The sequence below is a fragment of the Trichomycterus rosablanca genome, chromosome 9 (genome assembly GCF_030014385.1).
Source record: "Trichomycterus rosablanca isolate fTriRos1 chromosome 9, fTriRos1.hap1, whole genome shotgun sequence".
NCBI lineage: Eukaryota > Metazoa > Chordata > Actinopteri > Siluriformes > Trichomycteridae > Trichomycterus > Trichomycterus rosablanca.
Window position 1 is genome coordinate 32737937 of NC_085996.1, and position 14091 is coordinate 32752027.

Below are 14091 nucleotides of genomic sequence, written 5' to 3' on the forward strand. Positions count from 1 at the left end.
TGGTATGAGTTTTTAAACACCTCACTGTCACTGCTGGACTGAGAATAGTCCACCAACCAAAAATATCCAGCCAATAGCGCCCCGTGGGCAGCGTTCTGTGACCACTGATGAAAGTCTAGAAGATGACCAACTCAAACAGCAGCAATAGATGAGCGATCGTCTCTGACTTCACATCTACAAGGTGGACCAACTAGGTAGAAGTGTCTAATAGAGTGGACAGTGAGTGGACGCTGTATTTAAAAAATCCAGCAGCGCTTCTGTGTCTGATCCACTCATACCAGCACAACACACACTAACACACCACCAACATGTCATTGTCACTGAATAATACCTGCTCTGTGGTGGCCCTGTGGGGGTCCTGACCATGGAAGAACAGGGTGAAAGCAGGCTAAAAAAAGTATGTAGAGAAACAGATGGACTACAGTCAGTAATTGTAGAAGTGCTTCTATATGGTAAGTGGAGCTGATAAAATGGACAGTGAGTGTAGAAACAAGGAGGTGGTTTTAATGTTATGGCTGATCAGTGTATATAGTCACATTAAACAAGCATATTCAAAATGAACAACTAGTTGACTTAAAAATATAAAAAAAAGTCTTAAGTTCAAAAAACAAAATAATGTGTATTTATTATAATAATAATAATATTGTTGTTATATTATTTTTATTATTAACATATGTAGTAACTGACGTAAGTATGCTGGCCTAATGCCAATATTTTTCATGTACATAACACAGTATGGCCGAAAGTATGTGAACACCTGTACTAATTACTGCCAAGTCAAACTTCAGGACAGTAATACGAGGAAGACCCTTGTCTGTTTCAGCATGACTGTGTCACAGTGCACAAATTAAGTTTTATGAAAACACAATTTGCTGGGTTTGTTGTGGAAAGACTCGAGTACAGAGCCCTAACCTAAACCACATAAGATACCTTGTGAATTAATAGGAAGTTTAACTGCAAGCCAGGACATTTTGTCCGACATTAGTGCCTGACCTTACAAATGCTTTTTTGACTGAACAGGCAAATTTCCCCAGACACACTTCAAATCTTGGAAAGCCTTTCAAGAACAAAGAAGGCTGTCAAATTAAAAAAAACATTTTGTCAACAATCAGTGAATAAAAAAACATAAATATCAAGAATTCATTATAATTACATTTACTCTTAGATAGGACTGTAGTTAAGTAGTACAAACAGAATTGTTATACCAGCTTCAAACTTAATATCTTTACACATGATATGAATGTTTTTGTACATTCTGTGCAATTATTAATTTTATTGTGGGTATCTCACAAGATCCTTCTTTTACCTCAGCAGGGTTAAAATGTGCAGAATATTAAATTAAGTTAAATTAAATGAAAATAAAATTAGCTACCCTTTACTCCTCTTAAAAACAAATTCAGAGGGGCATGGGAGGTGGGGAGAGTCCTGTACAAATGCCTTATGATGTATAATTATAGCTGTTTAACCTCATTCTCATTCTGTAGGTGTTCTCACTGGATGGAGGGGTGCCGAGACACCCCACATACAGTGTTGTGATCATTTACTGGCTGGCAGCCAGGGCACTCCCCAATCATGTTCGTTAAACGCACATTAATCTGAATCTGGCAGTGTAATCAACAGCCCAAGTGGACTGTGAAATTGAATTCTGTGGTGGAACACAGCACGGGCCGTTTTATGCAAAGGCTGCAGAAAAGGAGAGTATGGCAACGTCAGTTTGTCACTCTGTGTGTGTGTGTGTGTGTGTGTGTGTGTGTGTTTGTGAGTGATTCCCAAGCTGCAGTTACAAATATAGTGCTCCATAGCAGAAAAATCACTGTTGTCCAAAAGCTGAGCTGGAGGAACAGGGGAGAAATATGGTTTATTTTACCATACTATGCAGGTTTTCACAATGACAGAAATAATTACCTGATAACTATTAATTGATATAGCACTTATCACTATTAACATCCTTTTTAGAAACAACCATAAAGTAAAATCTCAAGAAAACATGTACACTGATCAGGCATAACATTATGACCACCTTATATTGTGTTGGTCCCCCTTTTGCTGCCCCATACACAACAAACTGCAATGCACTGTGTATTCTGACACCTTTCTATCAAAACCAGCATCAACTTCTTCAGCAATCTGAGCTACAGTAGCTCGTCTGGGCCAGCCTTCGCTCCCCACATGTATCAATGAGCCTTAGCCGGTTTACCACTGTTCCCTCCTTGGACCACTTTTGATAGATACTGACCACTGCAGACTGGGAACACCCCACAAGAGCTGCAGTTTTGGAGATGCTCTGACTGGTCGGTGTATAAAATCAAGTACACCACCAAAACAATATAGTGCATTGGTTACTGGTGTAAAGGCAGCACAGTCATCCAGTAAATCAATTCAGCAATAACTCATCTAATTACTCAATGACAATTGACACAAATAATCAATATTTTGTTTATTTATATACATTTCTACTGCATCAAAATTCATCTATTTCATCACATGGTTTTGGAATCATAATGGTTGTTACCCTCTGGCTACAACGAAGTAAAGTGCACACAGCAGATTTTTTGTCTTTTTTTAATCAAATCTAAATTGTATTTAATACGTAAAAAAGATATTCATTTTATTGTACGCAGTGTCAATACTGTATGTGGGAATTGTACTGAAACAGCATTTCTAATAGCCTGGATAGTAGTATGACAATTACAGTAAGGTTTTGCATCAGCAAAGCTTAGCTGGGGTGTGTTACGCCTTTAAAGAAGCTTCTCCCCCCAATGTCTCAGATAAGTTGCTGTTATCTGTGAGTGAGCCAGTGTTCCATTAATAGATTTCTGCACCATTCTCGTAAAAGTAATTGTGTGCCTATGGCAACCCGACTCCCAAGTAGATTAAGCAGTAACGTCAGATTTATCACAAAGCCAGTAACGGTAAAGAACATAAAAAACGCAGCCTGCGGCGAGACACATTGCAGCTATCTGTATGTCATTTGAGCTGTGATAGCAGAGAGACTTCCTAGTGTTTCAAAGAATGGAACAAAATTTTGCATTTCTGGGTAATTAATTATGGCCACCAAAATTATTAGCAAAGTAAATAACCCACAAACCCATTATCCACAAATATTTGAAGCCCTTCTGGGTATTTATCCACAATTTCAAAACAACAGGTAATCTGTGTACATGGATTTGATGTATAAATTGTAATTATTAAAATAATCACTCATGCTTCCTCAAAAAACAATAGGCTGCCAAAAAAAAACTAGAATCAAGTGAAATAAAGCAAAAAAAAAATTTCATTAAAAAGAGGTAAACAGTAACCACGATTACACACCAAACCCTAGTTCTTCACTGCTTCTGGATTAAAAGGGTCACTGCAGGAGACAAGTATAAATGCATATAAATGCGAAATAACCGTTTCTAACTTTATTTGGATCGTTTATTTACTAACACAGGGTTTAAAACATGCAAAATGGTTTATAGTACCTTGTAATTTGGTTTTATGTTTCTAAAAACAATTCTAAACTTTTCATCTGTATGTTTTACCTATAATAAATATATATATATATTACATTGTGGGTCCTGACCATTGAAGAACAAGTAAAAGCAGGCTAAACAAGTATGTAGAGAAACAGATGGACTACCGTCGGTAATTGTAGAACTACAAAGTGCTTCTATATGGTAAGTGGAGCTGATAAAATGGATAGTAAGTGTGGTTTTAATGTTATGGCTGATCAGTGTATATAAGGCCACGCATACTGCTAAGATGTAAACACAACTATATATTTATTACATAAATGATATGCTTCTATTTTTATGGCAACAGCTTTAATAAGGAAGTTTCCTGCTCTGAGAGTGAGTTCCATAAAAACAAGCTTGGTGTAAAGAAACTCCAGTTGCCTGTACAGAGCCCTGATCTTAACTCTTGTTTAACACCTTTGCGAAAATTTTTAATGTTGGCTGCAAGCCAGGCCTTCTTGTCCAACATTGGTGCCTGACCTCACAAACACTCTTTACTGAATGGGCACAAATTTATAAAATCACTCCAAAATCTTTGGAAATCCTTCCCAGAAAGTAAAGGTTGCTATAGCTAAAAAAAAGAAAAGGTTAATTAATTTCCAACAGTTGGCAGATGATATTTAAATAGGAAGCAGAGCTGGAGATCTTTTACACACCTCAGCACCAGTGAGTTAAAAGATCTGGTGCTCTGATTAAATTAACCATTGGAAGCAAGGCGGGGATTCTGATGGACAGTGCGCTAATCCATTGCAGGGTTTTGGTTGAATATCCGAAGGATATCCAATGGATCAGTCTACACTTAAATCTGTATTTGGACGCTGTGACACTCCAAATTCTAGTCAAATGCATCCTGTTTACTTTAATTATCCTTGAGATGTGTGAAGAACTGGAGTCCACTTGTTTCTATTTGAATTGATAGGACATCAATCGGACTGAAAACTAAGCCTGGTTCTACAGCCCAGTGTCACTTCCTAATATTAATATTTCATCTTTTATATACTCTTTTAATTGTTGTTTTTATTGTTTAGCCAATAAACATCCATATTTGCTTTTGTAGATTTTCAAAAACATCCTCTTGGCCAAATTAAGCTAGCTAACTCAATGCTACATCCATCTAGACTGTAAAGACAAGTATTGGGACACCTTAAAATATTTGAATTCATGTATTTCAGCCACATCAGTTGCAAACAGGTGGAATAAATCAATTATATGAAGGAATTGATATGCTTCCAAATTTGCAGCAACAGTTTAGGGAAGGCCCTTTCCTGTTCCAGCATTACTGTGCTGCTGTGCACAAAGCAGGGTCTATAAATCATGAAGAAAAGCTTGGTTTAAAGAAACTCCAGTGGCCTGCACAAAGCCCTGACCTCTGCCCTGCTTAACAGCTTTGGTATTAACTGGAACATCAATTGAGGTTTCTTTGACCAACAACAGTGCCCAGCCATACAAATGCTCTTTTGACAGAATGGGCACAAATTCCCACAGACGTACTTCAAAGTGTTATGAGAAGAGTGGCTGTTAAAGCTGAAAATATAGATGTCACTCTATTTTAATACCATTTGTTTTTTTTTAATTGGATGTCAAACAACCTCATGGTCAGGTGTCCAAATACTTTTGGCCATATAGTGTATGATGTAAGTGTAACTAAATAGCTTGATGTTAGTCAGTCAGATAATGTAGTAATGTCTGCTTATCAGGGTATACACATGACTGTACTACTACCTGATTTATACTGAAAACACATCTAAATATCATCCAAGATATGAAAGGAAAAAACAGAGAAGTGCTTTACCTTGCCAATCATCTGCAACGCAGACGTGTTTTCTGAAAGCCGTGGATAGGTGTAGGAGCTGTAGGGGCCCTGTGGTGCAACCCTGAAGGCACCGATGCCATAGGGCAGACTGGGCTCCTGGAGGCCAGAACCTGATCTGGAGCGTTGGCGGATGGCTGGCTGGGGGCTCGTCTGAGAGATATATGATGACTTGGGCCTTTTTTCGTATTCGTCCCTAAGTGCTGCAGTATAAACTCCTCTGCCCCAGTCACCATCTGGATAGCTGATCTGCTCACTTTGAAGAGAGGCCCTTGATGGTGTTCCCAGTGGGTGTTCCCGGTAATCCTGACTAGATCCTCCCAAGGACGCCCTGTAGTAAGCCCTGCTGCCACCTGTGACCATCTCGGCAGAGGAAAGACGGACCTTGCTTTCCAAGTAGGCATGGTAGTCTGGCGGCACCTTGGCAAAGTCTGAGGACTTCTGAGGCATTGCATCTGGGTAGAAATGGCTGCGGATAGGGTGGCCATTCTGCTTTAATGAGAAGCGGTAGTGCCTCCCCACCGCCCATTCTGCATCGTAGGCACCTTTGTCCCGCTCCAGTGGAAATTCTCTGCTGCTGTCCAGGTCGCAGGAGTAGCGGGCAAAGTAGTGGTTAAAGCCGTTTTCCTCTGGGCCGCTGCTACTGGCGTTAGCTGAGGCTATGGACAGCTGCTTGACAGATCCAGCCTGGTGGGATCCCGGTGGGCTCTCTTTGCGCAGAGAATTGGAGCGGGTCACAGAAATGTTGTCAAACTCTTCAAGGAGTCCATTGATGGAAGTGTCCTTGGGTGGCTTGCTCCCTCGTACAATTGTCTGAAAGAGGAAGAAGTGGAAAGAGTACGTGTCACTCTATTTTGCCTCCAAAACACTGGGCTGAGATGCCACCATGACTGCCATAATTACAAAAAATGCATCTTGTTAAACATTACGGAACATTACAACCAACTGTCTAGTCCTTTTTGCACAATACTGCTGGTGGACTAGAACAAAAGCAGTTATATATCAGAATAAGATACCTACATGCATATACATGCAAAACAAGGAAAACGCACCAGACATGGGACTATGCAGTTAAAAAAATATAGTAAAATGACTGCATAATTTTAAAGGGATTAAAAATTATACAGACAGCTGATATACATAGAGTATGTCTGAAAACCTAGTGAGCTCTCTACATAGACAGCATTTTACATCACCCTACGTGCGCTCCCAAGAAGAAGGCTGCCTAAATTCTTAGGCACACTAAAATGCTGCCTACTGAGGTGCCTTAATTATGAGTGATTATCTGACTGAATGGCGGGGGAGCATCCAATGCTTCTTTAGCAACGAAGGGGTACAAGTGTAAGTCATTAGCAAATTTGGACTTGTCAGTGACAACCGTTTTCGGTACACGTAAGGAAATGCTAGCGGGTTGTGCTGCCTCAGCCCATTGGTTTGAATGGCCTGAGGCTAACTGTGTTAGCTTAGTAAGCGAAAACTGTGGTAACGTAATCGCCGTAATTGCTGTCTAAGTAGTAAGTCCAAATCTGCCCTATGAGTTCGATGTCTTAGAATCGTCTCTACTTAGGCAGCTGTCTAGGTAGGCAGTCGGCAGCAAGGCAGCTCAGTAGGTTTTCAGTCAGACCCAATATGTGGCCAAAAGTATTTGGACACCTAGTGAACTTGTTAAACATCCCATTGTTTGTTTGTTTGTTTATTAAGATTTTAACGTCATGTTTTACACTTTGGTTACATTCATGACAGGAACGGTAGTTACTCTTCACACAAGGTTCATCAGTTCACACAAGGTTATATCAAACACAGTCTTGGACAATTTTGTGTCTACAATTTACCTCACTTGCATGTCTTTGGACTGTGGGAGGAAACCGGAGCACCTTGAGTAAACCAACGCAGACACAGGGAGAACATGCAAACTCCACACAGAAAGGACCCGGACTGCCCCACTTGGGGATCGAACCCAGGACCTTCTTGCTGTGAGGTGACAGCGCTACTCACTTAGCCACTGTGCCGCCCGAACATCCCATTGAGTGACCTGTATATGATCTTTTTAGCTATAAAAACAGCCACTCTTCTGAAAAGGCTTCTCACAGGACTTTGAAGTATGCCTGTGGGAATTTGTGCCTATTCAGTCAAAAGAGCATTTGTATGGCTGGGTACTGATATTTGTCAAGAAAGCCTTAATTGCTGTTCCAGTTCATTCCAAAGCTGTTCAGTGGGGCTGAGGTCAGTGCTCTGTGCAGGTCACTGGAGTTTCTTTTGTCTTTATAGACCCTGCTTTGTGCACAGGGGCACAGCCATGCTGGAACTGGAAAGGCCTTCCCTAAACACATTTCAAGGCACATAATTTCCTTCATATTACTGATTTATTAAACTTGTTGTGGCTAAAACACGAGTTCAGTCAATAGGAGGAGTGTCTCAATAATTTTGTCTATAGAGTGTATAATCATGCCACCTGTCCATGTAAAACTAGGTTAAAGCTGCGGTATTACACATTATTTTTAAAAAGATAAGGTTGCTTTGTGCTGACCTGAAAATCCAAGCAGGAGCCAAAGCCTCATTATTAAGCTCTACTTGACTACAAGATAAGCGTATTTTACCTCTTTCATCCATAAGATAAATCTTCACTGAACAGAAACATTGTTTTGTTTGTAAGAACATATTTCTGCCAGGAAGGTCTCAGATGTCCGAAAGTTACGCACTGCAGCTTTAAATTGATTCTGCAGTAAAGAATTAATCAGGCAACCATAATGAGGAATCAATAATAAGTAATTAACCCACACATCACTTTATCAAAGAACCACTGATACTTAAACCTTAAAGTTTTGAAATTTAATTTCTATTATTTTTAAATATGTAAAATCTGGGATTTTTATACAGTATATGGCCAAAAGTATGTGGACACATTAACATAAGCTCCTTGGACATCTTTTTTACCCCTTTGTGACTACAAGCTTTTCACAAGATTTTTGAGTATTCCACTGAGTGCAAATGAGTGCTTGTAAGGTCAGGGACTGATATTGGACAAGAAGGCTTGGCTAGCAATTAACTTCTCAATTAACCCCATAGAGGTGGAGTGGGGTTAAAGTCAGCGATATTCAGAAACTTTTGACCTTTCAGTCATTTTTTCATGAGAAGCTACCAACAACCAGGCAGACTGTTGTGTAAAAAAGCTGCATGTTTAAAAGATACCAGAACATTACCAGTGTAAGAAAATTTTGTTTGTTTGTTTTATTAGGATTTTAACATCATGTTCTACACTTTGGTTACATTTATGACAGGAACGGTAGTTACTCATCCATCACACAAGATTCATCAGTTCACAAGGTTATATCAAACACGGTCATGGACAATTTAGTATCTCCAATTCACCTCAATAGCATGTCTTTGGACTGTGGGAGGAAACCGAAGCACCCAGAGGAAACCCACATGGACACGGTGAGAACATGCAAACTTCACACAGAAAGTACCCGGACCTCCCCACCTGGGGATCAAACCCAGGACCTTCTTGCTAACCAGATTTTGCTTGGTTGTTACAGAGCAATAGGCTATTGAGCATCTGAAGCATTTTTAAACACTGTGAAAAAGATTCTATCACACAGCGCTACAGGGTGCTTGTTTGACCTGAAAATGATTACAATAAATATTACTGGAGTCTGACAAGAACATGATACTGTAATCTCACTATTTGGCACGTAGCAGCTCTGAGCAAAACAGCTTTCATCGTAAACAAATGGAGCCTCTGTTCATCCCATTCCACTCCTACCTAAAAGCATTTCACAGCTAGTCTCTGACTCATCTCCTTTACACTCAGCGTAGGAAAATAAAACTGCTATTTTTTTGCTTTCTTACCAACCAAAAGCTAGAGAGAGGAACGCACACAGATTTTCTCTTTCTTTGTGAATTATGCAACATTGCTGCAAGCTTAGAAGTACAAAGTCACTACAGTAGGAATATGATGTTAGCCTCCCCCTCATCATGCTTCATCATGAACTCAATCTGCTTTATTCTTTCACGCTTATGCCCTTACTGTGTCAGCCAGTGACATCTTGGCATTTGAAGCACCACATAGCCAGTGTGTAATGTTTGAAACCAGGTCAACTGAAACAATGTATAGACCAAATTGCACTGTAAAGGAGCCCTAGCATGTCTGCAACATTTTCCGTCTGACATTGCAAATCCTTCAGTTTTCTAGTTATTATTTACAGATCTCAAAGTTATTAAATATTTTTACACTGAAAATACAATGAACTAAAATAAAGTAAATAAATAAATACATGTACTTGCAATTTCACAAAGTAGTGATGTGTGTCAATGTTTGCATTTACAAAAATATTTGGCTTTTTGGCTATTAATTGCTCATTGATACTAGAGTGTAATAGCTTGCTTAATTGTAATTCTGGAAGCTGGTAATTCACTCACTGTTGGGGCCCTGAGCAAGGCCCTTTACCCTTTTGGCACCAGGGATGCTGTACAATGGCTAAACCTGCGCTCTGACTCTAGCTTTTAAACAAGCTGGGATATTCGCAGCATTTCATTGTACTGTACACGTGTATATGTATACATGACATTTCATCTACATCTACTTAAAAAAACAAAAACAAACAAACAATAAATGAAACTAATTTACCAAATTTTGATCAACAATGTTTTAACATCACATTCTATATTTTCTCATATGTATTATACAGTTTATACCTGAAATGGTGCTCTATTTAAATACAACACACTACACTATTGAACAGAAAATCTCTACAGTGACCTCGCAGGTCAAGCCATCAGCACACCAGTGTCAGATGTTGGTCAAGTGGAACTGATGGTGGTGCAGTCCAACCCATCTAACATATGTAATTTAACTGCCAAAGGAACGTGATTTACACCAGGGTCATAAAACGGCCTTGGTAAAGCACAATAATATACTTTATACCCTTTTTATTGATTTCTATTTACCCAGCATTTTGTACATAATGTCATGACAATGTATTCTAATAAATAAACCACAAAACACTGTTTTAAAATAATTATTTGATTTAATAAATAATTAATGTTATGCAACACTATAACTGCTTGTTGAGAATATTCTGTACGTTTTTGTGGGTTTAGGTTCAACAGGACTGGTGGTAACCAGTTCTGAATGTGTATAGTCTAATTAAATCCACTTCTTTATTTAGTTAATTGGTTAAAAAAGTAACTGAATGAGAAACGTGGGTGTTGAATAACCTTTTCCTCTTATCATTATAGGACTGCATGTTGTGTTTCCTTACATGTTTTTGTCTTACATTAAATTTTGTTTTCAAGATCTAAAAAATTAAGTATGACAAATGTGCACACAAAAACAGAAGGAATCAGAAATACTTTTATGCAGCACTGTACATATAAGATATAATACAAACGCTGCTTATTTCAGCATGAAGGTTAGTCCAGCTATCTGTCTTACAGAAGTGTACAAATACAAAAAGAGACAGATAAGTAATTGGTACAGAGCATCCATTAAATATTTATTGACTGCTGGTAACTCAGCCATCATGGTTAATATACTCAGTTTCATTTTGTAAGACAGGGGTTTATAAATCTCTGAGATAGAACAGTCACAAGCTCATGGTCAGGTATCCGTAATCCTTCTGGCCATGTAGTGTATATTTCTTAAAGTGTTTTCTAATAATTCTATAACAGAAACAGAACTGTTGCCATGGTCTATATATGTGTGTAAACTTTCACTTAATCAGTAAAGCTCAGTTTAATTTCATAGCTGGACAACAAAGGTTTTTGAGTGTTTGAGCTTTGAAAGCAATAATGTAGTCTAATCTAACATGTGAATCAAACATCCTATTTTTTCCAAAATAATTGTTAACAAACTGATTTTGTAAAATTGAAATACTCATTAATGATATTTTTTACAGAAAGATCAGCAAGTTTTATAGAAGCCATTATGCTTTGTGTCAAACAATCTGTACATGATTGTACATATTCGTGGTAGAAAATTGTTTATTACAGCGGAAAACCAAGCAGGTCTAGAATGAAAGTCAATAAGCATGAGGTATTACAAAAGAGGAGATTGAGAGGGAAAAAGAATGTGATAAACTGACAGAGGTGTAGTGAGGAGGTGATGTGAGGTTAATTGTGTGGCAAATCAATGTCAAGCTCCTGAATCTAACTCGGCTTTTAAGGTGTACCAATTTCTTTAAATTATGTAACTTATAGTTCTTTTCACACAGTACCGCCTCCCCTCATATTGTCTTACCCTACCTCGTCCTCTTTTTCTTTCTCGTGGTTTTATGAAAGACTGGGATCGGGGGTGCTCTCTTGTCCTCTGGCAGGAGCCATATTTCACCAGGGCTCTGTCTCTGGCCTGTCCTGCTGTGATAAGGTGTAATAGATCCACTCCTGCCCCAACGTTGCTGTCGTCTCAAGGTAAGCGAGAGAACATGAGCAGTGAGTAGCAGGAGGAGTGTGGGGAAGAATGAGCTCACCACAAGATAAGCAGAGGATTAACCTTGACTGTAATGAAGTGAGAGTGTGTATGTGTGTGTGTGTTGGGGGGTGGGGGGGGTGTAATTAATGACACTGCCTCTAGCAGAACCTTGCCATCACAACCTTTCCATACTGCGCTCAGTAAAAAGCTATGGACAAGGACGCTGTGTGGACTTTTTCAGTGCAAGCCCAACGTAGTTGCCACACTGCAGCCAATATGCTCCATACAGTAAGAACTTAGCTATAATGTGTTTTCAACCACCAGGTTGTAGACCAGTACCAGTCCACAAAATTTGGTCTTGAGGCCATGTGTGTTCCTTTAAAAATAAATAATTGCAAAAACAGTATTTAGAAACAAGCTTTCTGGGCAGGCATTATATACTCAAATTACCATCAAAAACTACCTCAGTCTGCCTTAAGCATAAAATCATGTAGCATAAAAACACAACAGACCACAAAGACCTACACATAAATAATAACTAATTCATTTAGACAATAATCCCTTATACCAACCTTTCTACTACTATACTAACCACACACACCACTACCTTAAAATATGGGCTGGAGGCTGATCTGCTTAGCTAGAGAAGAGTCAAATCCAAAACTCCAGTGACCTGATATGGTCTCCTGCATTACAGTATTCGACTCACGCAGACTTAGAAATAGCCTACAGTACAAGATTCAGCATTTTCATAGTCGAGTAACAGCAGTGTGCAACAGCACTGACACCTAGTGTTGTTTTTTAAACATGGATGGTTGGCACTGGTGTTCTGAACCTCATGTATTGGTTTGAGTTCCTATGCTACATTTGCATAGTAGCCTTTGTATTTAGTAACATCTGTCTTGGTTGGGTTTAATACATTATTATTTTATAAAACTATTTTATTAAATTATTTGTATGAAATCACCAGATAAACCAGGGATAACTCTAACACAGTGTTTACACACTGATCAGCCATAACATTAAAACCACCTCCTTGTTTCTACACTCACTGTCCATTTTATCAGCTCCACTTACTATGTAGAAGCACTTTGTGGTTCTACGAATACTGACTGTAGTCCATCTGTTTCTCTGCATACCTTTTTAGCCTGCTTTTACCCTGTTCTTCAATGGTCAGGACCCCCACAGGGCCACTACAGAGCAGGTATTATTTGGGTGGTGGATCATTCTCAGCACTGCAGTGACACTGACATGGTGGTGGTGTGTTAGTGTGTGTTGTGCTGATATGAGTGGATCAGACACAGCAGTGCTGATGGAGTTTTTTAACACCTCACTGTCACTGCTGGACTGAGAATAGTCCACACACCAAAAATATCCAGCCAACAGCACCTCATGGGCAGCTTCCTGTGACCACTGATGAAGGTCTAGAAGATGACCAACTCAAACAGCAGCAATAGATGAGCACAATAGATCTACAAGGTGGACCAACTAGGTAGAAGTGTCTAATAGAGTGGACAGTGAGTGGACACGGTATTAAAAAACTCCAGCAGCGCTGCTGTGTCTGATCTACTCATACCAGCACAACACACACTAACACACCACCGCTGAGAATGATCCACCACCTAAATAATACCTGCTCTGTAGTGGTCCTGTGGGGGTCCTGACCATTGAAGCAGGTTAAAAAGGTATGCAGAGAAACAGATGGACTACAGTCAGTAATTGTAGAACTACAAAGTGCTTCTATATGGTAAGTGGAGCTGATAAAATGGACAGTGAGTGTAGAAACAAGAAGGTGGTTTTAATGTTATGGCTGATTGCTGTACTTAATAACTATATTTTATTACCTCATAGTAATTTTTAACATATTACATGGAGCATTTGAGATTTTTTTACATTTTACATTCATTATGTACGCCGCTATTGTTAACAGAGCTGTCAACAAGTTGAACAATTCACCCCATATTCAGCCTGCATTAAATGTATGGCCTTACAATAAAAAAGTATCTTATCATCACTGATAAAAGCCATCGTTACTAGTTTACACATTACAAAGATGCATTCAATCGTACGTTGAACAAATTATATGAAAAATACTACACTGGCGCCATCTTCTGGTTATATCAGATATTACATGCTAAATGAGCGTATTTCTCACACTTTTGCTAGCTAGCTTTGCTACAATGACATGGAGTAAAATATGTGTTTGAGAAGACTTGACATTTCATATTTGCGTGTAGGGAATGAAATCTGGGGGATGTAGTACTTTACCCCAACCTTTACAAGGGGGTTCATAAAATACCTTTTAAATGTCATCTTAACTTGGCTGTAAAAATGAGGTTTGATATGTAATCTTCAAGTTTATATGAGCAATAAAT

At 38.9% G+C, this 14091-nt stretch overlaps 1 protein-coding gene across 3 annotated transcripts in view; it reads right to left on the reverse strand.

Annotated features, from left to right (window-relative positions):
* The window catches only part of pak5 (p21 protein (Cdc42/Rac)-activated kinase 5), a 72484-nt gene that overhangs the window by 10633 nt on the left and 47760 nt on the right, over nt 1-14091 (reverse strand). For all 3 annotated transcript variants that reach the window (XM_063002265.1, XM_063002264.1, XM_063002266.1), the window contains one exon: nt 5290-6120. In XM_063002265.1, coding sequence (XP_062858335.1) covers nt 5290-6120 — 831 coding nt within the window. The remainder of the gene's footprint in view (nt 1-5289; nt 6121-14091) is intronic.